Source organism: Myxine glutinosa, chromosome 12 (assembly GCF_964187855.1).
Source record: "Myxine glutinosa chromosome 12, kmMyxGlut1.1, whole genome shotgun sequence".
Lineage (NCBI taxonomy): Eukaryota > Metazoa > Chordata > Myxini > Myxiniformes > Myxinidae > Myxine > Myxine glutinosa.
In genome coordinates this window covers 337,277-362,292 of record NC_136272.1, presented here as the reverse complement: position 1 = coordinate 362,292, position 25,016 = coordinate 337,277, and the positions used below count along the sequence as shown (strand labels likewise).

Below are 25,016 nucleotides of genomic sequence, written 5' to 3'. Positions count from 1 at the left end.
GCTCCAAACTGTGTTGTGTGTTTTACTCAATGGTTGGGACAAGAAAGCTAAAAACAAAGAATAAACCCAAATTGGTCCCAAATTCTGAAACATGCAGTAATGGTGATACCTTTATGCACCTTTGTGGGTCATAATCCATGTATGTATTGCAAGATGCTTCGAAAGTGTTTGAGATTTGTGGAAGAGGATGAACATACTAAAAAAAATACCAAGGCCCAATGTTTAAATCACAACTTGGATGGTCTAAAGACCAAATTGTCCCAATGTGGAAGATCAAGGCCCAATGTTTAAATCACAACTCGGATGGTCTAAAGACCAAATTGTCCCAATGTGGGAGATAAAGGCCCAATGTTTAAATCACAACTCGGATGGTCTTATCTCCAAATTGTCCCAATGTGGAAAATCAAGTCCCAATGTTTCAATCACAACTCGGATGGTCTAATGCCCAAATTGTCCCAATGTGGGAGATAAAGGCCCAATGTTTAAATCACAAATCGGATGGTCTAATGCCCAAAATGTCCCAATGTGGAAGATCAAGGCCCAATGTTTATATCACAACTCGGATGGGCGAAAGCACAAATTGTCCCAATGTGGAAGATCAAGGCCCAATGTTTAAATCACAACTCGGATGGTGTCATGCCCAAATTGTCCCAATGTGGAAGATCAAGGCCCAATGTTAAAATCACAACGAGGATGGTCTAATGCCCAAATTGTCCCAATGTGGAAGACTAAGGCCCAATGTTTAAATCACAACTCAGATGGTCTCATTCCCAAATTGTCTCAATGTGGAAGATCAAAGCTTAATGTTTAAATCACAACTTGGATGGTCTAATGGCTAAATTGTCCCAATGTTTAAATCACAACTAGGATGGTCTCATGCCCAAATTGTCCCAATGTGGAAGATCAAGGCCCAATGTTTAAATCACAACTCGGATGGCCTAATGGCTAAATTGTCCCAATGTGGAAGATCAAGGCCCAATGTTTAAATCACAACTCGGAAGGTCTAATTCCGAAAATGTCCCAATGTGGAAGATCAAGGCCCAATGTTTAAATCACAACTCGGATGGTCTAATGGCTAAATCGTCCCAATGTGGAAGGCCAAGGTCCAATGTTTAAATCACAACTCGGATGGTCTAATGCCCAAATTGTCCCAATGTGGAAGATCAAGGCCCAATGTTTAAATCACAACTCGGAGGGTCTAATCCCCAAATTGTCCCAATGTTTAAATCACAACTTGGATGGTCTAATGCCCAAATTGTCCCAATCTGGAAGATCAAGGCCCAATGTTTAAATCACAACTCCGATGGTCTAATGCCCAAATTGTCCCAATGTGGAAGATCAAGGCCCAATGTTTAAATCACAACTCGGATGGTCTAATGCCCAAATTGTCCCAATGTGGAAGATCAAGGCCCAATGTTTAAATCACAACTCGGGTGGTCCAATGGCTAAGTTGTCCCAATGTTTAAATCACAACTAGGATGGTCTAATGCCCAAATTGTCCCAATGTGGAAGATCAAGGCCCAATGTTTAAATCACAACTCGGATGGTCTCATGGCTAAATTGTCCCAATGTGGGAGATTAAGGCCCTATGTTTAAATCACAACTCGGATGGTCTAATCCCTAAATTGTCCCAATGTGGAAGATCAAGGCCCAATGTTTAAATCACAACTTGGATGGTCTAAAGCCCAAATTGTCCCAATGTGGGAGATAAAGGCCCAATGTTTAAATCACAACTCGTATGGTCTAATCCCCAAATTGTCCCAATGTGGAAGATCAAGGCCCAATGTTTAAATCACAACTCGGATGGTCTAATGCCCAAATTGTCCCAATGTGGAAGATCAAGGCCCAATGTTTAAATCACTACTCGGATGATCTGAAGCCCAAATTGTCCCAATGTGGAAGATCAAGGCCCAATGTTTAAATCACAACTCGGATGGTCTAATGGCTAAATTGTCCCAATGTTTTTATCACAACTCGGATGGTCTAATGCCCAAATTGTCCCAATGTGGAAGATCAAGGCCCAATGTTTAAATCACAACTCGGAAGGTCTAATCCCCAAATTGTCCCAATGTGGAAGATCAAGGCCCAATGTTTTAATCACAACTCGGATGGTCTAATGCCCAAATTGTCCCAATGTGGAAGATCAAAGCCCAATGTTTAAATCACAACTCGGATGGTCTAATGCCCAAATTGTCCCAATGTGGAAGACCAAGACACAATGTTTAAATCACAACTCAGATGGTCTCATTCCCAAATTGTCTCAATGTGGAAGATCAAAGCCTAATGTTTAAATCACAACTCGGATGGTCTAATGGCTAAATTGTCCCAATGTTTAAATCACAACTAGGATGGTCTAATGCCCAAATTGTCCCAATGTGGAAGATCAAGGCCCAATGTTTAAATCACAACTCGGAAGGTCTAATCCCCAAATTGTCCCAATGTGGAAGATCAAGGCCCAATGTTTTAATCACAACTCGGATGGTCTAATGCCCAAATTGTCCCAATGTGGAAGATCAAGGCCCAATGTTTAAATCACAACTCGGAAGGTCTAATCCCCAAATTGTCCCAATGTGGAAGATCAAGGCCCAATGTTTTAATCACAACTCGGATGGTCTAATGCCCAAATTGTCCCAATGTGGAAGACCAAGGCACAATGTTGAAATCACAACTCAGATGGTCTCATTCCCAAATTGTCTCAATGTGGAAGATCAAAGCCTAATGTTTAAATCACAACTCGGATGGTCTAATGGCTAAATTGTCCCAATGTTTAAATCACAACTAGGATGGTCTAATGCCCAAATTGTCCCAATGTGGAAGATCAAGGCCCAATGTTTAAATCACAACTCGGCAGGTCTAATCCCCAAATTGTCCCAATGTGGAAGATCAAGGCCCAATGTTTTAATCACAACTCGGATGGTCTAATGCCCAAATTGTCCCAATGTGGAAGTTCAAAGCCCAATGTTTAAATCACAACTCGGATGGTCTAATCCCTAAATTGTCCCAATGTGGAAGATCAAGGCCCAATGTTTAAATCACAACTTGGATGGTCTAAAGCCCAAATTGTCCCAATGTGGGAGATCATGGCCCAATGTTTAAATCACAACTAGGATGATCTCATCTCTAAATTGTCCCAATGTGGGCCCTTTCTGCTGAACAAGGTTTCTTGGTTGGTTGCACCTTTAACATCACATTCTACATTCTTGTCCTAAGCACTAAATAGTTGTTGTCACAAAAAAAGAAGAGATTCAAGTGGATTAAAAATGGCATTGTGATTCTTGTCCTAATTATGAATACGTACGTTGTCCTTAGACAAGCTCAGGAGAGTGAATTTGTCGAACAATCAAATCAAGAGTGTGGACCCTGGGACATTTGATGATTTGCCGGTGTTGGAAGAACTTTTAATTAGCAACAATGACCTCACGGAAATCCCTGGACTACCAATCAGCCTGGTGACCCTTGCTGCCAATAAGAACAGCATCATTGATTCTGGTCTACCCTCTGATGGTTTTGCGGTACGAAACACATTGATGAAGTTGGAGATAAAAGAGACTTCATCGTCATTGAAGAATTGTTAACGATTTGATATGTCAGATCGAACCTATCAGTAGCATCCTTTATACCAGGTGAACTTGCTGCATTATTCGGGTGGTTCAAGGTTGACTTGGTACTTGAGGTTGTGTCCTTGAGGCACGTGGTCGTTGGTTGGGGGCAAGGATGTGAAAATTTTATTGCTCAAAGTTAGGCACTTTGCTGGGTGGGATGGAGCGAGGTGGATTCAGCAGCCACGGGTGGTGGCGGTGGGGTTGTGGCTCATGTGGGTGGTCGAAGATTTGCTGTGGGTGGATGTAATGTTGAGGTGTGGTCGAATCAGATGGTGCTGGGGGGTACAGTGGGTATGGTGTGGATGGTAGTGGGATGTGGATGTGCCGTTGGCGGTGGGATCACTGTGGTTGTAGGCAGCAGCTGGGGTATGGTAGGTACAGGTGGCGGTTGGGGTGCTGTTGGTGCGGACGTTGTTGGGTGCAATGGGTACAGGTGTGGGATGGGTTGAGATGGGAAGGAATGTAATCAAGGAAATGTTTTTTCCGTCGATGAAACGACGAAATGTGGATTCTTCATTCTGCACCAAGAATCAGAGACATCGAGTTGTTAAAGGTGTGAAGGAGCTCATTGAAGGAATGAGGGATGATCTTGTGTCAGGTCATGGCAGGAAAACGTTGGTTGCGACTTCCGCCACCAGAGGTGGATGGAGGTTGTGTTTTCATCCTGTTTTTCTGTCTATTTGTGAACAGGATATGTCAAAACGTTGTGGCCAAATTAGGAGGAAATTTGGGAGATATGTTGGGGATGTGACGAGGACAAATTGATTCAATTTTGGTGAAGATCTGCATCCGGATACGAAAATTAAAAACTTTAAAAGTGATTCTTCAGCATTGAGTGAAAATGTCAATAACGATATGTAGCACGATATCTGTTAAAGTTGTGAATGAGTGGTTTTGGCGATAAGAACAACCAATTAGATTTTGCTTCAGCTCCAGATCCAGATCCAGATCCGGCCTATTAGTGGGACAGAAACCGTAAACTGTTCAACATGGTGGAGGTATGTGCTCTACCGAGAGTTGTTCGAGCATAACTCGGGTATTATTACATCATTGTGGAGCGAACCATTTCATACACAACTCGGGTATTATTACATCATTGTGGAGCGAACCATTTCATACACAACTCGGGTATTATTACATCATTGTGGAGCGAACCATTTCATACACAACTCGGGTATTATTACATCATTGTGGAGCAAACCATTTCAAACACAACTCGGGTATTATTACATCATTGTGGAGCGAACCATTTCATACACAACTCGGGTATTATTACATCTTTGTGGAGGGAACCATTTCATACACAACTCGGGTATTATTACATCATTGTGGAGCGAACCATTTCATACACAACTCGGGTATTATTACATCATTGTGGAGCAAACCATTTCATACACAACTCGGGTATTATTACATCATTGTGGAGCAAACCATTTCAAACACAACTCGGGTATTATTACATCATTGTGGAGCAAACCATTTCATACACAACTCGGGTATTATTACATCTTTGTGGAGGAAACCATTTCATACACAACTCGGGTATTATTACATCTTTGTGGAGGAAACCATTTCATACACAACTCGGGTATTATTACATCATTGTGGAGGAAACCATTTCATACACAACTCGGGTATTATTACATCATTGTGGAGCAAACCATTTCAAACACAACTCGAGTATTATTACATCATTGTGGAGGAAACCATTTCATACACAACTCGGGTATTATTACATCATTGTGGAGCAAACCATTTCATACACAACTCGGGTATTATTACATCATTGTGGAGCGAACCATTTCATACACAACTCGGGTATTATTACATCTTTGTGGAGCAAACCATTTCATACACAACTCGAGTATTATTACATCACTAGCGGGGTCACCCGTGGGAATCCCACGGGCATGTGTGTGTGACATTTCGACATATTGAGTTAGATGCTGCACCTGCACATTCAGTTATATAAAATGGTTACTGGTAATTGATCACATCCACAAATGATGTATTCCACACAATTTATGTACTTTACATAACGTTAATAGGAATACATGCCCGTGTATATGGGAAATACAGTTTGTTTGAAATAAATCACAAATATCAGAAGAAAGTTTTTAAAATTTAGAACTATTCTCACTCAGAATTAAACATCACCGTAATATTATGCGGTTGCTTCAAAGTTTTCGGTGAATTATATGTCATCATTGTGAGATTTTTTTGGAATTTTTTTTTGAAATGAGATTTTTATATTTAAAAAAACGGCAAAAAAGCATCAGAACAGCTGTGAAACAGCATCAAAACAGCAGTGAAAAAGCATCAAAACACTATCAAAACAACAGTGGAAAGCGTCAAAACAGCAGTGAAAAAGCATCAAAACAGCAGTGAAAAAGCATCAAAACAGCAGTGAAAAAGCATCAGAACAGCAGTGAAAAAACAGCAGTGAAAAAGCATCAAAACAGCAGTGAAAAAGCATCAAAACAGCAGTAAAAAGCATCAAAACAGCAACAATGGTCCGGTGATTTTTCAATCACCGCAACTAAATGTGTCGGAGTAATTAACTATTTTCCTTCGTGCCCTCCTTTTGTTGCCTGAATGGTGTCACTGCAGGACCTCTGGGTAAACAACATTACGGGTGAAGATTCCACTGTGGCCATCAATTTTTCCCTGTTGGCCATTACTGACTACCTTTACCTTGACATCCTCAAATCGTTTAGCACGCGACAATGCAACATGTAATTGGCCATGGCTGAAGACGGGTTCTGGTAAGTAAATCCCAACTTTGTGTAATGTTTGACCTTGACTCTTGTTTATTGAGAAAGAGAATGCCACACGAACTGGAAATTGATGGCGTTTGAGTACGAATGGTAGTGTTGTATCGGAAGGTGCAATACTAATCCTGGGTATAAATGTGCGTGTTCCTTTGTGACTGCCAGAAATTATTTCTCCGTCTATTATGTTTGGCAACAATCTTTTAACAACCAATCTTGCACCATTGCACAGTCCCTGTTTCGGATCAAAGTTACGGAGTAACATGATGATAGCACCATCTTTGAGACGAAGTTTGTGCAATGGCATTCCAGAAGGAGTTAATTGATTTAGGAATTCCATAGGATAATTTAGTGCCTCTTCAGGGTCATCACAGACAATGGAATCAGCGCTGAAGTACGTCTTTTCTTCCCCAGGAAATGCATCCAGTATCTCATCGTTGATCACAAATGTGGATTCATTCTTTGGACACAACACGGCTCGTTGTGCCAGCGCATCATAGTTTGAATGGATTTCGTTCAAATTACCGAAAACAGCCTCTGCTAAAGAAATGTTGTCTTCTACACAGATACGATCAGGCAGTCGTATTAAATCTGAGTCAGGAATTGTTTCCACAGTCCCATTTCCAACTGACAGTAACCATTTTGAGAATTCTTCGTCATCATTAGCTCTCATGTTTGATGTTAAGTTCAGCTGTTTGAACTTTGGCCACAACTTGCTACGCTTGATGCTTGTGGCGATGATTGCTGCAGGTGCAGCGTGAGGTACAACAGGCAAAACCTGCCTGAAGTCCCCACCAAGAAGTAAGACCTTTCCACCAAAAGGAATGTTGTTGCTGGTTACATCCCGGAGACATCGATCAACAGCCGCTAAAGCATATGCTGGAGCCATAGGTGCTTCATCCCAAATGAATAGGTTGGCCTTCCTTAGAGCATCTGCATCTTTACTCGTAGGTGATATGTTGCATGTGGAGTTTTCCAAAATGGGCACTGGCAATTTAAATCGATGGTGCGATGTACGGCCCCCTGCTAGCAATGTTGCTGCAATGCCCGAGTACGCCATTGGAAGAACCAAACGACACTGGCCTCGCAAGATGTGCAGAAGCGTATTATAGAGAAAGGTCTTGCCACTTCCGCTCGGTCCATCAACGAAAAACAACCGGTTGCCTGTGTACTGGTCCCTACAATGAACGGCCTGTAGGACCTCATCTACAATTTGGATTTGGTCATCATTTAGTAGTTGTCTGTTGTTTTCACCTTTTTCATGTTCATCTCCTGGTACATACTGATAATCATCGCTCGAAAGATCTTCAACAGTGTCTGGAGGTACTGGTAACTGAAATGCTTCCAAGGTCTGTCCATGTCTCAGGAGGAAGGACTGTATTTCTCGCAATGCCATGAAAATACTCTGTTCCAAGATATGGCCACTGTGCACAAAGTCTTCGCAAAGGTCGTTTTTATATTTTTCCCACAGTGCCGACGTGTCTGTTGGTGTGCAGAATATGCATAGGGTTGCAAAAAGAGATCTCAATTGTTGTGGCATGGCAAAGATAACTCCATCAGCTAAGTACCTGTCCCATTCTGTATCATCTTCTGTTAAATGTAATTTCCTGGCTGCATCCTTGTATGTTTCACAAACTGCTCCATCTACGGTTCTGAGATCTTCAAATGATGTTTTACCAGGGCAGTGCAGCAGGAGTACACGAAGATGAAAGCGCTCAATGTCCATAGGACTTGCCGAAACCATGCGTCCGATAACCTTGTTGCCGCCCCGGCGTCGAAGTTTCCATGTCTTTCGTCCATCTTCAAATACGTAATATTTTGGAATGTCATGGTACAGATAACTTCGTGCCTCAGGGTCTCTCTGGTTTAACTGAAACCAAGCTGTCAGTGTTGTACCCCTATGTCGTACAATGGCTTCTTCCTCGTTACCATCCCTGAACACAACAGTCTGCAATTCAGGTAAGTGTACCGCAAGTCTGGTGATGGAATGGGACTGTTTGTGCATTTCAAATGCCATCAATCTCCATGCTGCCTCTGGGGCACTGACACATCTGCAGTCCAAATAGGTCTTTATTTCGTCCACCTCCACTCTCCTGCGCTCTCGAATTTCGATGCTGGCACAGTCATGTCCCTTGTACACATATTTAAATAAGTACTTTATACTCTTTATGCTTGCGCAAACCTCAATGTTGATGTGTGCTCTGTACTTCTTCAGTAAATAAGCATTGAATGGGACCACATATTGGCAATCAACATCGGTTCCATGAACGGTTATGGTGGGTCCATTTGGGGGACGCTTGTAAAGGGCATAGCCATCTATGCTCGCAAGTGTCTCTGCAGCATACGCTTTTGGAAAGCCTTTACTGCACACTCCATCTTCCACACAAATCGAATGGCGATTTAAAGTGCCACACGGACCATGTATCATGTGAGACTTCACCAAGGAATGGATCTCTGGTGACTCATTTGAATTAGGAATTTGTGCGGAAGCAATTCTGTCAGTCTTCGGCGGTACAAATTTTATCTTCTTGGCACAGCATGAGTAATATGTGGGCATGCGGTAGGCCACGCTTCTGATACTCAACGACGTAGAGAAATGCACGTACTTTGCCCAACACGTGCTTCTTCGTTATATCGTCGATTAACTCTTTTAATTTCAGATGAAACACGCTTGCCACTAAATCTGGTCTGCCTTCAGCTCGTTGGTGTTGTCCGATGTTTTCTTGTATCTCTGTCCATTTTGGATTACACGTGAACGTGATGAAAAGATCTGGTTTTCCGAATTTGCGAACAATGGCCATAGCATCTTGGTAGTTCTGCTGCATAGCTCTTGGACTCCCTGCAAAACTCGACGGCAAAATGACGATACGACCGACAGGACGTTGTTTATCAGCAGCAACGTTCTGGACGTGGTCCAGTAGTCCTCTGTATTCCATGTCTCTAAGGGTTTCCTGATTTTGTTTGAAGTATTGCAGTCGATTTGCTTCTGCCTTGCAATATCCGTCGACAACATACTGCTGGAACAATTTCCCCGAAGAATGGATAGTGCTGAATTCATTTCGAATAGCCAGTCGGTAGGCATAGAATTCACGATGAGTTACCTTGTTTCGAACCGCAGTCTGTCGCTGGTGAGGCATGTTTATCATCCATCCAGGCTCGCCATGTGGAAAGAGAATGGGATATGTCATGGGATCAATGTGAGAGGAAAGTGGAGAGAGATTGTGTAAGCCCTGGTCATGCAAATGAACCTGGAAATCCCTGGTTGCAGGTGGTTCACCATCTTGTCCACTAACGAAGACAGCAGCAATTTCATCAGCAGTTGGTATGTTGTAACGTCTTTGGTCGTCTGCACACAGTCGACGAAAATGCATTTCCAAGGTAGAAGGGAGGCGATCTTCAAGGACAGCTTTCCTGATTTCTTCCTGTTCACGCTCGAACATAGTCTTGTAACATGTGACATAAGGATTAACATCAGATACTATGTTGTGCAGTTCTGCCATCAATTCTTGCAAACATCTGTGATTCTCAGGTCGATTCATACGTTCCTTTGTAGCTTGAGCTGTATCCAAAATAAATAATTGTGCAAATTGTGCTTGTTCATGTACATGTGATGGATGTAATGGACCACAGCGATGATAAATTTGACCGTGGATTTTGAAACAGTACGGTCCATTTCCTGGAGGAGATGAGATCTGAGCACCCATTGATGCAAAAGCTAATGCCGAATTGTAATTCCGGATATTGTCTCGGAAGTTGCGACATTTTCCATCGTCACCCTGATAAAGTTGTTGCAGTCGAGCAGGTACGGCAAATAGTGGAGGCAATTTAACTTTTCCCTTGGAACACAGTGTAAATCCATCCCCTTGTCCTGTTGATTCATTTGTGGAATGGTGTGCAGAACAGTACACACATGGTGACGTCATTGGACCGCAATTATGCTCTTGAACAATATTATCGGATACTTCGGCCGGATTCATTATGGCTGCGGTTGTATATGTTTGCTGAGCACTCCAACGTCTTTGTTGCTCAGCATGCCGTGCGAGTCTGTGTTGGCGTTCATCGACGGTCTCGTTCTCGCACCTCATCGTTGTTGCAGCAGCATCCTGTGCGAGTCTGTGTTCATGTTCCTCGACTGTCTCGTTCTCCCTCCTCATCGTTGTTGCAGCAGCATCCTGTGCGAGTCTGTGTTCACGTTCGTCGAGGGTCTCGTTCTCCCTCCTCATCGTTGTTGCAGCAGCATCCTGTGCGAGTCTGTGTTCACGTTCGTCGAGGGTCTCGTTCTCCCTCCTCATCGTTGTTGCAGCAGCATCCTGTGCAAGTCTGTGTTCACGTTCCTCGACTGTCTCGTTGTCCCTCCTCATCGTTGTTGCAGCAGCATCCTGTGCGAGTCTGTGTTCACGTTCCTCAACTGTCTCGTTCTCCTGTCTCATTCGTTTTCTTGCTGCAACCTGTTGAAGTCTGCATTGACGTTCGACGACGGACTCGTTCGCCCTTCTCATTCGTTTTCTTGCTGCATCCTGTTCAGGTCTGCGTTCTTCATCGACTGTGTCATTCATTTTGGAAATGGAAGTTTCCACGCAACGCATGAATTGTCACGAGTCAAGAGGAAGTGTCTCGAAAGTGTATCAAGTGTATCAAGAGGAAGTGTATCATCAAATGACAAATAAATTACATTGTGAAAATTAAACATTTCAAATAAACCTATTTAAAGTGTATGCGCAAATAACTAATAAATAAAAAAACGAAGAAATATCTCTCGGTAATTTCCTGAACCATATTTTACTTCCGGCTAATAATGTTGAATGAAATAAAAACGAAGAAATATATGTCGTTTTGTGACGACTGTCATCAAAAGTAAACGGTGAATTCATTCGGTTTATTTGGTTCGGCTCGGTTCACTCGGTTTAAAGAAAAAGCGATAATGTAGAAATGCCGTCTGTGTCATGTTGGGCGGTGTATGATACTTGTTGGCTGTTTGGCGGTGATATATTTCCTGAACCATATTTTACTTCCGGCTAATAATGTTGAATGAAATAAAAACGAAGAAATATATGTCGTTTTGTGACGACTGTCATCAAAAGTAAACGGTGAATTCACTCGGTTTATTCGGTTTGGCTCGGTTCACTCGGTTTAAAGAAAAAGGGATAATGTCGAAATGTTGCCGTCTGTATGATACTTGTTGGCTTTTGGGCGGTGATATGGTGTATTTTTAAAAATATATCTCTGCGGTTTCCCGCGTTGCTGACACCGAGTCTAAAACCATGATGGTGAGTTATATTGGAGATAAAGGCGTGAGAGAGACTCAATGGCCTTGAAGTTACAGGCCTTTGAGAATTCATTTCGTTCTATAAACGGCAACTTTCATCGGATTTTCTTCCCGGTTTTTTTCAACCGAGTCTAAAACTATGTTAGCGACTGTGAAAAATGAAATGATACATCGAATTTTTAATATGTATCGACACGTTGCCGTCGGTGTCATGTTGGGCGGTGTATGATACACCATATCTCTGCATTTTCCCGCGTGTCTGGAATGTTCTCAATTATTGCTGACACTGAGTCTAAGACCATCGATAAAAATGAAATCATATGGTGAGTTAGATTGTAGATAAAGGCGTGAGAGAGACTCGATGGCCTTGAAGTTACAGGCGTTTGAGAATTCATTTCGTTCTATAAACGGCAACTTTCATTGGATTTTCTTCCCGTTTTTTTTCAACCGAGTCTAAAACTATGTTAGCGACTGTGAAAAATGAAATGATATATCGAATTTGATTTGAAATAAAACTGGGAGAGAGAGCAAGACACCGCGGGCCTACAAAACAGGCCTCAAAGCTATGCGAGTTAATAAAATGGTGGATATTTTTTGTTTATAATTATATGAAGCCACTCCCAGAATGGGCGGAGCTATGGGTGGAGCTACTCTGCAAACCGAGTAAGCCACACCCCGGACAGACGCCCAACAGACAGACAGACAGACAGACAGAATCATCTACGGCTATTATAATATAGATTGTGGTGGAAACCATTTCATACACAACTCGGGTATTATTACATCTTTGTGGAGGGAACCATTTCATACATAACTCCGGTATTATTACATCATTGTGGAGCGAACCATTTCATACACAACTCGGGTATTATTACATCATTGTGGAGCGAACCATTTCATACACAACTCGGGTATTATTACATCATTGTGGAGCGAACCATTTCATACACAACTCGGGTATTATTACATAACTCGGGTATTATTACATCATTGTGGAGCGAACCATTTCATACACAACTCGGGTATTATTACATCATTGTGGAGGAAACCATTTCATACACAACTCGGGTATTATTACATAACTAGCCGAATCCCGTGGAACATACACGGAAGGGAGGATGTGGTGTATGGATAGAGTGTACCATTATGTATGGCATAGGGGATTTGCTTGGCCGAGTAAGAGTTAGGAAGAAAGATGAGAATGAAGAGTGCGTATATGAACAACGTATTTATTGCAATCTACTTAAATGACAACGCTACGATATACTTTTGAAAAATGAATGGATTCGTAATAGGAATCGGCATAGCACCACTCTGGGATTGTCCACTCAGTGGACGGCTTGCTGTCGCCTTCGACTGTCCAATCAGCGGACGGCTTGCTTCGCCTTCACCCAGCAGACGCCAATAAGATGGCGTTGTAAGATGGCGTCGTATCGGCAGTTAATCGGATGCTTTTGGGCCCCAACGTCGGCTAATTCAGATTTTTCGAGTATGGCTGTATGTGATAAACATAGAGCGCGGTTCGTAGATCGTAAATCCATTAGTGCCGAGGGCATCGGGTCACTGTGTGCGGCGTAAAAAGGATAACAAAGTCGAGTCCTTACGCTATTATTATATAGACTAGCCGAAACCCATGCAACATCCACGGAAGGGAGGATGTGGTGTATGGATAGAGTGTACCATTATGGATGGCATAGGGGATTTGCTTGTTCGAGTAAGAGTTAGGAAGAAAGATGAGAATGAAGAGTGCATGTATGAACCACGATCGCCGACACCGGCACAAATGCATGCTCAGGATTGTCCACTCAGTGGACGGCTTGCTTTCGCTTTCACCTGTCCAATCAGCGGACGGCTTGATTCGCCTTCGCCCAGCAGACGCCAATACGATGGCGTCGTAAGATGGCATCGTATCGGCAGTTAATCGGATGCTTTTGGGCCCCAACGTCGGCTAATTCAGATTTTTCGAGTATGGCTGGAGGTGATAAACAAAGAGCGCGGTTCGTAGATCGTAAATCCATTAGTGCCGTGGGCATAGGGTCACTGGGTGCGGCGTAAAAGGGATAACAAAGTCGAGTCCTTACGCTATTATTATATAGATTGTGGAGCAAACCACTTCATACACAACTCCGGTATTATTACATCATTGTGGAGGAAACCATTTCAGACACAACTATGGTATTATTACATAATTGTGGAGCAAACCATTTCATACACAACTCGGGTATTATTACATCATTGTGGAGGAAACCATTTCATACACAACTCGGGTATTATTACATCATTGTGGAGGAAACGATTTCCTACACAACTCGGGTATTATTACATCATTGTGGAGGAAACCATTTCATACACAACTCGGGTATTATTGCATCATTGTGGAGCAAACCATTTCATACACAACTCGGGTATTATTACATCATTGTGGAGCGAACCATTTCATACACAACTCGGGTATTATTACATCATTGTGGAGTGAACCATTTCATACACAACTCGGGTATTATTACATCATTGTGGAGCAAACCATTTCATACACAACTCGGGTATTATTCCATAATTGTGGAGCGAACCATTTCATACACAACTCGGGTATTATTACATCATTGTGGAGGAAACCATTTCATACACAACTCGGGTATTATTGCATCATTGTGGAGCAAACCATTTAATACACAACTCGGGTATTATTACATCATTGTGGAGGAAACCATTTCATACACAACTCGGGTATTATTACATAATTGTGGAGCAAACCATTTCATACACAACTCGGGTATTATTACATCATTGTGGAGCGAACCATTTCATACACAACTCGGGTATTATTACGTCATTGTGGAGTGAACCATTTCATACACAACTCGGGTATTATTACATCACTAGCCGAAACCCGTGGAACATCCACGGAAGGGAGGATGTGGTGTATGGATAGAGTGTACCATTATGGATGGCAGTAGTGTAATAATGTTGCTTCTGGGACACCTCCGTTTAACATGGGAAATCCCTATCTAATGTCATTTACCCCCTTGTCTTTTTCAAAAATCATAAACACCTCTATTTCTCCCACCCTCATCTTTATGAACCTTTTGTCTGTAGTACCTATCCTTAATGTTGTTCATTAGACCACTCAAACACTACAAATATTTGTTTTCTCTTATAGACCTATCATCCTTCTTCTACATATCATCTGGCAGATTAATCTTTGACCCACTCAAACATTGACCCATTCACTTCCATATTAATTCTTTCCCTCCCTCATTGCCCCTAAACACCTATATTTCTCTCACCCTGTTCTTTACGAACCTTCTAACCTTTTGACATGTTATCCTTATTAATTAGACCACTTAAACACCTGTGATCCTTCTGACCTCATGGACCTTTTAACCTTTTACTCTTAATATCATCTGGTGAATATAACCCACTCAAACAACGACCCTACAAATATTTGTTTATGCGTGGGAAATAATTTAATTCTCCTACAACTCTCTTCACCATCTAATATATTAACAAAAAATGTGTTTGAGTTTGGTTCTTTATTAAGATATTTTAACTGAGCTAAGATAAAATGGTAAACCTCCCTCAATGTTCTTGCTTGAGCGCCTCCAGTGCCACATACCATTTTTAAATTAAAGTATATATTTTCCTGACAACCATCAAAGTTTTCCGTCCACTCAAAAATATTTCCATCTTTTTTACCCAATTCACCGGTATTTAAATTAATTCTCTTATTTGTTTTGTGAACTTTTTTACCAGTTGCCTTTTCAATTATACCTATTTGATATTTTTCACATTCATTATGTTTTCCATTTATATACCAAGGTTGATTACACTTCCACTCTTTAGTCTGGTTGATACTTGGTTCTATCATTTATATAATAGTAAAAAAGGCGGCGGTAGCCCGTTAAAATCCCCAACCCCCCCCTTTTTTAACTTATCACTTATATATATCTTATCACTTATATATATCTTATCACTTATGTATATCTTATCACTTATATATATCTTATCACTTATATATATATCTTATCACTTATATACTTATATAACCATAAGGGAGACTATCAATTCCATTTTCTAAAATAAACCTCTTATCATCAAAAGCCCCCAATGCTTTCTTATTTATCTCTTCTGAATATAATTGATGTTTATAACTTCTTATTCCATTAATCTTTCTAAACTCTTCTTTCTTTGTTGTTAAACAGTTATAATAATCCTTAAAGTTTATTGTTTCTTTAATAACATTTTTCTTTACACCTTTTAACTTCTTATCAGTCTTTTCAACGTTATTCACAATGTATTTATAAGCATAAGCCTTTGACCTCAATCCCACAAATTCACTCATAACATTTCCTCCTAATTCATCCTTGAACTTTCCAATCACCTTTTTATTTTTAGAAGAGAACAACTCACTCTCTGGACTGTAATTACTCGTGTCATAGATATTAATGTCTCTTTTCATGTCTGAATAAACATCGTTGGTATTAATTTTCAAAATAAAACTATCTGTATCCATATAAAGTAGATTAACATCATTTTGATATTTCTTCCTCAAGTTATTATAAAAGTAATCATACATTAATGACTTTGATAAATCAAGAATTGTTGTTCCAATATAAATAGGTTTGTTCATTTCAATACTCTCTTTAATCAAATGGATCGCACAAAAGTTCTCAGTAAAGACCTCAGCTCGAGTAAAACTCGGTCTATTAATTAATTTTGATGCTTGTTCCCAAGATGTTGATAGTCTGATATTTTGTCTTTTCCTCACATTCTCCATAGTCTTACCAAAGACCGCATTATTCATCAATTTATAAAAGTCTTTCTCAAAATCTGTTTTTGACTCTGTTCTTCTTTGTGTATTAAAATCAATGTACCCCTTTAACCAATGACTTTGATTGAACTTTAGAACCCTATGGATCTTCTCTACTCTTAGACCTTTTGATAAATATTGTCGCAAATTTCTTTGGTGTAGAACATAATTTTTCTTGTTATATAATGTAGTAAGTAATTTTTCTGTTGATTCACCTATATCAAACGATCGTTGATAATCACTCAACCATTCTTTCTTTGGACTTGCTTTCTCACAAGCAAATGGGAGATCTTTGTGTAGGTTATGGAGTTCCTCTGGATATTTTAAATCAATTTCAAAATAATAACCAACTTTTTCTTCATCCAATTCTTTTTGTGTAGAGATACATACATCTTGTAAAACGTTTTTGTAGTCTTTTTCCTTTACCCATCTAAGTTTTCCATAAGGAAGAGCCTGAGACATTGCCCAGCCATACAGGTTGTTCGCGTCATAGTACATCAAGTAAGAACTCTCTTTCGTTGGATCATAATTTGGAAGATATTTGTTATTTGCTTTTGCGTATCTACTCGAGCAGACTTGTGAAATTCCACCTCTTTTTGCCTTTTCAATCATCAAAAGCATATCAACATCGGTTATCAAATCCAAATCTTGTTTTGTCATTTTCAACATCGCACTCCAGGCCAATCCAGGTGCTGTGTAGTAGTGAGCAGGATCCAATCCATATCCAGTGCGACAAACAGATCTAAAGGCTTCAAATACATCGGCCAATAAAAGCACATCAGTTTTGAGATACAAATCGTGATACTCGCCAAGATTCTTGATGTTATATTTTTCCCAAACATTTTGTGCGTGTACATAATCTTTATCAGATATATGACTATTATTTAATTTGTTATAGAAATTTTCTTTTGAAGGAAGTTGTGTTTCATTGAATCTCTCAAATGAGTCCATATAGTCATAGGGGTAAATTCCCTTTTGTGTTAGAAAATCTTTATCTAAAAAATACTCTGAAAGACATGGAAACTCTTTTAGATTTTGAACCAAGTTAACCAATGGACTTGCCATGAATTTAAATGTATCAAGAAATCTGATATGAGTAATAGGAGATGTGTGAATTGTTTTTGTGAATGAAATGTATTTCTGATCCGTGTTTGGAATTGCTGAGATACTTCCAGAAGTCTTTGAGAGTTCCTTGATAAATAGATGTGTATCATAATGAGCGTTGTTATGAAGAAAGACAGGAATGAAAGAGGGGAGTTGATAATTAATATTACAACTTTGATGAGCCGGACCTCTATATTTACCAGTGAGATGACAATGGTCTCTAACCTTTAGACCTTTACCAATTTTCTCCTCACAAATATGACAGACATTGTTTTTTATAAATTCCCTTTTTTCTTTACTTGTTAAGGACATTGGTTTATTGGTTTCTCTCATTATCTTGGTTAATCGAACACAGTCTTTTTCTAGTCGTTTCACAAACTCCTCTGGGGTATTTGAGCCTCTATACATCTCTAACTTGTTATATTTATCACCAACGGATGATTTGATATAATAACAAAAACCACAAGGAGTATGTTTTTGATATTTATTTGTGTATGATTCTTTTGGATCTTGAGAAGCAGTATCAATTTTTTCTAAAATACTTTCAAAATCAGCATATATAACAAATGGATGTTTGATCTTTTTATTTTCATCTTTGAATGTGATCTTTGAGCCTTCTTTAGGCATATTGATTACCGTTGATTTATGTTCGCCACAATAATTTGAATGTTTATCTAATCTTTCTTGTGAATTGAAGAAGTTAAGACAACGCAAACAAATATATATTTTATTTGTTCTCTTACAGACTTGTGGTTTTATTAATTTAGCAATATCTTTGATGTATGTATAATGTGAATTTTCGTCTGAATTAAAATATAGAAGATTAATATGAGTTTGTTTACAATTGTCAGAAAGCTTTAAAACCTGAATGTTGTTTGTTTCTGTTAGACCATAAACATTAACTGATAAATTATTCATCTTTTCAAATTTAGGAATATCATTTAAAGTCATCGGAAACTTTAGATCTTTCGTATTTAATGTATTCTCATATTTTTTATAATGAGATACTCTTTCATCATGAAAATGTGGAGGATGTAAGTGTGCTAAAATAGACCAGAGAAAACATTTATTGTCTTTATTTTTGATATTGATAACTGCTTTTCTATTTTTGATAACACTGGGTAAATCAATGTAAGAAGAAGCTTTTAGAGGATCTGATTTAAGAATATGAATGTCTATGTAAATAATTTTTCCTATATTGAATCCACTTCCTACGATTGAATTATCCACATCTTGCTCTTGTTTAATAAGTTCATCATAGACTCCTGATGTTTTAAAATCTTGATATGAAGATATAAAGTGTGGCTCAGTTCTCATGTATGGTGCATCTATAACTCCTTCATCCTTTGTCATTTCTAATTTTACTCCCATATAAAATTTAAGTGGTTTCATTTCCTTTAGTGTTTTTTCAATCAACGTTTGAACAGCAGGTTTAACTATTTCTACAGCATCAACTATAGACTCTGGTTCAGGAGGTTTGAAGTTAAAGACTCTTATTTTAATATGTCCTTTGAATGCTCCATCAGAGTTTTTAGTTGTGATAAAATTTGATAAATGTAGATTTGTTTTAAGATGTATTTTGAAGCCTTTCTTGAGGATATTTTTATTACATGTAGAACAGTGTTTTGTTTCAGGTGGAAGAGGGGAAAGTTTGTTTAAAATGTTGTATGTATGTTTTGCGGTGAGAATATGTTGTTTATAATATTTTACTTCCTTCTCGCAAGTATCACAATAAACCATATTTATAGCGTGAGAAAACGTGGTGTTTTATATACTAGGGCATGCCCGTACTATATATATATCTAAAATTATATCCCCCCCTCTATTTACATGAAATGGTTTGGTCCATGAAATGTTTTGGTTCATTCGCAACGCCAAAGCGAACGGCGAACGCTTTACATGAAATGGTTTGGTTCATGAAATGTTTTGGTCCATTCGCAACGCCAAAGCGAACGGCGAACGGCTTGCGAGTACAGTGACAATCCCCCCCCCCCCCCTCTATTTACATGAAATGGTTTTTATTAGTTTTAAAACATAGTTTAACGCCAACATAGCGCCAACATAGTTTGCAAACGTGAAATAAATGAATACGCTCTCAAATGTGCCATCCGAGGCAGAGTGTGTCCGCCACGTTCGGCACACGCGATAGCTCGCTGCTCTCTGATTGGTTGAATCGTTTTTTGGACATAGCTCGGTAAGTAATTGTCCGATTAATATGAAACCTTGAAAAGGCACATCCTCAGGTCCCCAGCAATATACCTGGCAAGTTAAAAGTATATCGGACCCGTGGTTGTCGAGAAACAGCGGTCACAGACAAACAGACGTACAAACGTACAGACGTACAGAGATTACTGGAATTATAGATAGATATCACTGTGCTTAAAATAAAACACTTTTGAGCTTTACAGCTCCGTTTTATATATATCGCTGTGCTTAAACTAAAACACTTTTTCACTCAGAATCATCTAAGTCATAACTATCACATGAATACTCAGAATCATACTCAGAGTCATCAATAAAGCTACTCTCATAACTATCATTTGAGCACAAACTATTAGTATCATAACTATCATCTGTGTTCAATGAAATACTATCATCACCATCGTCCAAGTTCAATGAAATACTATCATCACTATCGTCTGAGTTCAATGAAATAGTAAAATCTTCACTGCTGTATTGACTCATATTTAATTAGCAAGAAAAATATTCCCATCAATATCTATATACTTTCTTTCATTAACAGATTCAATCTCTACAATTTTTATATCAAAAGTTATCTTTAAATAATCTCTAACTATCATAGAACGAAATGACATTTCACCAGAAATATTAACATCATTCATTTTACTTAGATCTACACCCTTTGGATTATTAAAGAAAATACAAATGTCTCCTCTAGAATTATTAATGGTCTTATCATTCTTTTTCAAAGTATCGTGGTCAATCACTTTTTCAAGCTTTGAATAAATTGCCAGGAGTAGAGGAGAAACTTTTGTTAGATTTACTTTAATGGATGTCTTTCCAGGTATAGTTAGAGCTCTTCCTTTAAATGAAATAGAGGGGCTCATGTTATTTTCCATAACTGGTTTTACCCAAAAATTTCCATATTTATCTTTGTTCAATTTAACATCTTTGACATATTTTTCTATATCTTCCACCGAAGTAGAGATTGATTGAAATTTGTCTTTTGTGCTTTGAAACATTGTATTTATTAATGAATAAACTTGCGTTTAGTTTAAGTAAAAATTTACCACATAAATATGATAAGTTCTGAAGGATATTTAGAATTTCCAGACTCTCCATATGATAAATTAGAGAATTGTCCGGCTTGTGATAGAGTGGGGCTTAATGATGAGGATTCATATAAACAATGTATTTTCTGTGATTTAATTTTAATTAATGATAATAAGAAATATAAAAAAATATATAACTCTTTTAAATTAGAACCAAAAATGAATTACTTTACAAGATTAATAAGAGAGATGAATGTTAAGTATTGTGATGATAATACACCATTTCTTTCAAGGGAAGAGACTAATTGTATTGAGGAAATGTATAAGGGTTTAATGATATTTATTATTCAAAATAATTTTAATGGAAATGTTAATACAAGATACTATATAAATAAAATAATGGATTATTTTGAAATTAAACCCGAACTCAGGATAAAATATAGAGTTTCTCAAATAGCTCAAAAAAAGTTGGATAACTTGTTTTCCAAATATATAAATGAATGATTTTTTACCCGTTTGGGAAAATAAGATAAAATTTAATAACCATAAAAACATTCCAAATTCATTGAGATGTCTAATAGTTGGTTCAAGCGGATGTGGAAAAACCTGTTTACTTTTAAAGATGCTCCTTGGTTCTAATTTTTTAGATTATGATAATTTAATAATTTTTACAAAGTCAAGTTTTCAACCCGAGTATCAACTACTCTCACAGGGTTTTAATGCGGGTCTTAAAAAGGAAGACATTATCGGTTTATTTAAACTTCAAAACAAACTAAATGATTATAATATTGATGATATAATACAATTATTTTGTGATACACAGAAATCAAAATCGAAACCCATAACTTGTATTCTCAGTGATAATACGGATGATATACCTTCACCTCAAGATTTAGATAAATCAAAAAAGAACCTTGTCATCTTTGATGATTGTGTTAATGAGAGAAACCAAACAGTAATGGATAGCTACTATACAAGAGGGAGACATTCTTCTTGTAATTGTATATATCTTAGTCAATCATATTTTCAACTCCCTCGACGCTCAATAAGAAACAATGCCAATACTTTTATTTTATTTAAGTTAAATTCAATAGATGTAAATAATTTTTGGAGAGATAATTGCTCTACGTTATGTAGTAAAAAAGAATTTGAAAATTATATGAAACACACGATTGGAAAATATAAATATATTGTTGTGAAACAAGATGAGATACTAAATGATATTTTTCAATACTAAATGAATACCGAAGAAAGAGAAAGAAAGTTTAAGGAACATCAACAATTAGTTTCAAAAGTTGTTAAACAACAGGAAGAGATAAAGAAGAAACGGAAACAGAAACTAACTGGTGAAGAAGCCTTTGAAAGAAAACAAGAGAAATTCTTTAAACCACTTTTGAAAACTCAACACCCTACAGTTCCCACGGTAGAATTTACTCCGAAAAAACTTCAAATGCTCAAAGATTTTAGTCAGATAACAAAACAAGAACTTGGTGAATTAGAATATGATGACGAGGGATTATTTCGGAAACTTGAGCAGGTAAATCAACCCCCTAATTATGTTGTGGAAGCTCTTCAAAACAATGAATATTCTGCGGGTTCAAAAACCAGAGCAGGTCTCATTCCAACAGAAGAACCAGCAGTGTTTCATCTTGTGGAAGAAAAGGTATTGATATTTAATGATGAATTGATGTTCTTGAGTTCTACTCAACCAAATGTTAAATTAACTCCAAGATTAATGTTTCTTCTAACAAACCCCGGATTCAGCGGTTCAAAATATTTTGAGGAACCACTTGATATGGAAAGAGAGGAAGATAGGGTATATATTGAGTTGTTAAATACACTTGATTATGGAGTTTCTGTTGCTGGTAAAAGTAAGAAGAATGAGAAGGAGAAACATATTATTGATGCTTTAAGTAAGCTTGGTTCGGGTGTTAGTTTTCTTCCAAATGACCCATCACAATTAGTTAATAGGCTATTATTGTTATTAGGTAGTAAGAAGGCTGGAAACAACAATTGTTTTAATGAATCCTCAGCCATTTTAGATCAGTTGATGAACATGAAAATAATTAATAAATGTCAATACAAAGATATTTTATTAGATATTAAATAAGATGAGAAGCACAATTCTTAGTTTTAATTTCACAACGAGCGATTACACAGCTTCATTCCCTTACCCACTACAACTTGACCCCCTTACCTCATATGAGGCATCTTTGTTGTCAATGGAAACTTACAATACCCTTTTTAATATCACAGAGAAAAACAACAAGTTTAGTTATAATCCAGGCACTGCCTACAAAACTATAACTGTTTCACCTGGAGCTTACGAGATTTCTCAAATATCTTCAGAAGTCTCTCGCCTTATGAAAGAAAAAGGTGATGAACCAAAAAATATTGTAATAGATATTCAAACACACACTTCAAAATCAACTATTAAACTGAAAAATAATTATAAAGTTGATTTCACGATTGAAAATTCGTTCAGAGAGCTATTGGGTTTCTCTTCAAAAAAGATTGAAAATAACGGGACGTTTTACAGTGATAATGTTATCCAAATATCCTCCGGTATAAATTCAGTATTAATTCATTGTGATTTGATTGATGGTGCTTATAACGATGGAATAAGAACAAATACAATATTTTCATTCAGTGCATACTCAACCCCGATTGGTTATAAATTTAATATGGAACCAAAAAATCTTGTCTATTTACCTGTGTCAGGAAAAACCATATACAGAGTAAATTTTAGGATAACCGACCAAGATAATCGTATGATATCCTTTAATGATGAAATTATATCCATCAGAATTCACCTACGTGAAGTTTTTCAATAAATAAATAATGGTTATTGTAAGAAAACACGAGTTGGGAAAATATAAAATAATTACAGGGGAGGGCATGTTCCTTTCACCAGACTATACAAGGTATGTGGGTAAAGGATACTATAAACCTAAGAGACAACGGGGTGTGGGTCATCAATTTCGAAATAAAGGAGATGGGATAATTGATACTCTAATGGGTATTGGTTCAACCATTCTTAAACATAAAGACCTAATTGGTTCAACTGCTTCTGCCGTGGGCTCCGTTGCGGGTGCTATAAAGAGTATAAAAGATGCTCAAAAGGAGTCTCATAAATTACAAGCAATCAAAGAAATAAAAAAAGGTAAAACTCAACTATCTTCACAAGAACGACAAAAAATCATTAAAATACTTGGGTCAGGGTTTCAACAATTTTAATGCTATATAAATACAAGTATGGAAGCGATTGATAGTATCTATGATTTGGATGATACGATTATCATTTCAAACTCTACTAAAAAGGAAGACTATTTTAAGGTAAATGCTATTACAGGAACCGACTGGAATTCAAACGGAACAAAAAGTTTTGAAATAAATAATCAACAAACTTACTTGAATATAGCTGATAGTTTCTTGCTGTGTAAATTTAAATTCACTAAGGCTGCGAATAATACTAATGCTACACTCGTAAATGATTTCTTCTGGAAAATGTTTGACAGTGTTCGCCTGTATATTGGAACACAAGAGGTTGAAGCGGTTGATTATGTCTCTGCTACATCTGAAATGATGAAATTTACACTATATTCGTTTGGTGATAGAATGGGTAAGGGAGCTGTTGAAGGCTTTATTCCTGATATGTCAACGGGAACAAACACAGACCCTGGTTATAGTCAAAGGAAGTCAATGTATAATGATGACGCAAAAGCTGAGAATAGTTTTACCGTAGCAGTACCTCTTAAAGGTATATTTGGATTTTGTGATTATGATAAAGTTTTGTATGGTCTTAAAATTAGATTTCAACTACAAAGGAATGATAATGTAAATAGATTGCTTTTTGGGGCTGAAAATGCTTTTGGCAACAATAATAAATTTGTTATTAATGATTTGTGTTGGTATATCAATGAATATACTCCTAATCTTAAAACGGAGGAGATGTTAAATAGAAGACTTAACTCAAAGAAACCGCTAAATGTATCATACCTTAAAAGAAGATGTCAACACGTTAAACTGGAACACACTACCTACACTTGGAATTTGGGTGTTCTTGAAGGAAAGCCACGATACCTATGGCTCATTTTTAAAAAACCAGATGGAGAGGAGGGTACTAATAAGAATAATGCGCTGAGTGATAATGCTAAGGTGAAACAACTTCGGGTTTCTCTTGATGGCACATTTTATCCGCGAGATAGATTGGAAATTGATTGGGAAAAA

At 38.0% G+C, this 25,016-nt stretch overlaps 1 protein-coding gene across 1 annotated transcript in view; it reads left to right on the top strand.

The window, feature by feature from the left end:
• LOC137438265 (epiphycan) overlaps positions 1 to 25,016 on the top strand; it is a 188,698-nt gene that overhangs the window by 91,664 nt on the left and 72,018 nt on the right. The window contains exon 5 of the mRNA XM_068133381.2: positions 3,310 to 3,512. Within this exon, the coding sequence (XP_067989482.1) occupies positions 3,310 to 3,512 (203 nt within the window). The remainder of the gene's footprint in view (positions 1 to 3,309; positions 3,513 to 25,016) is intronic.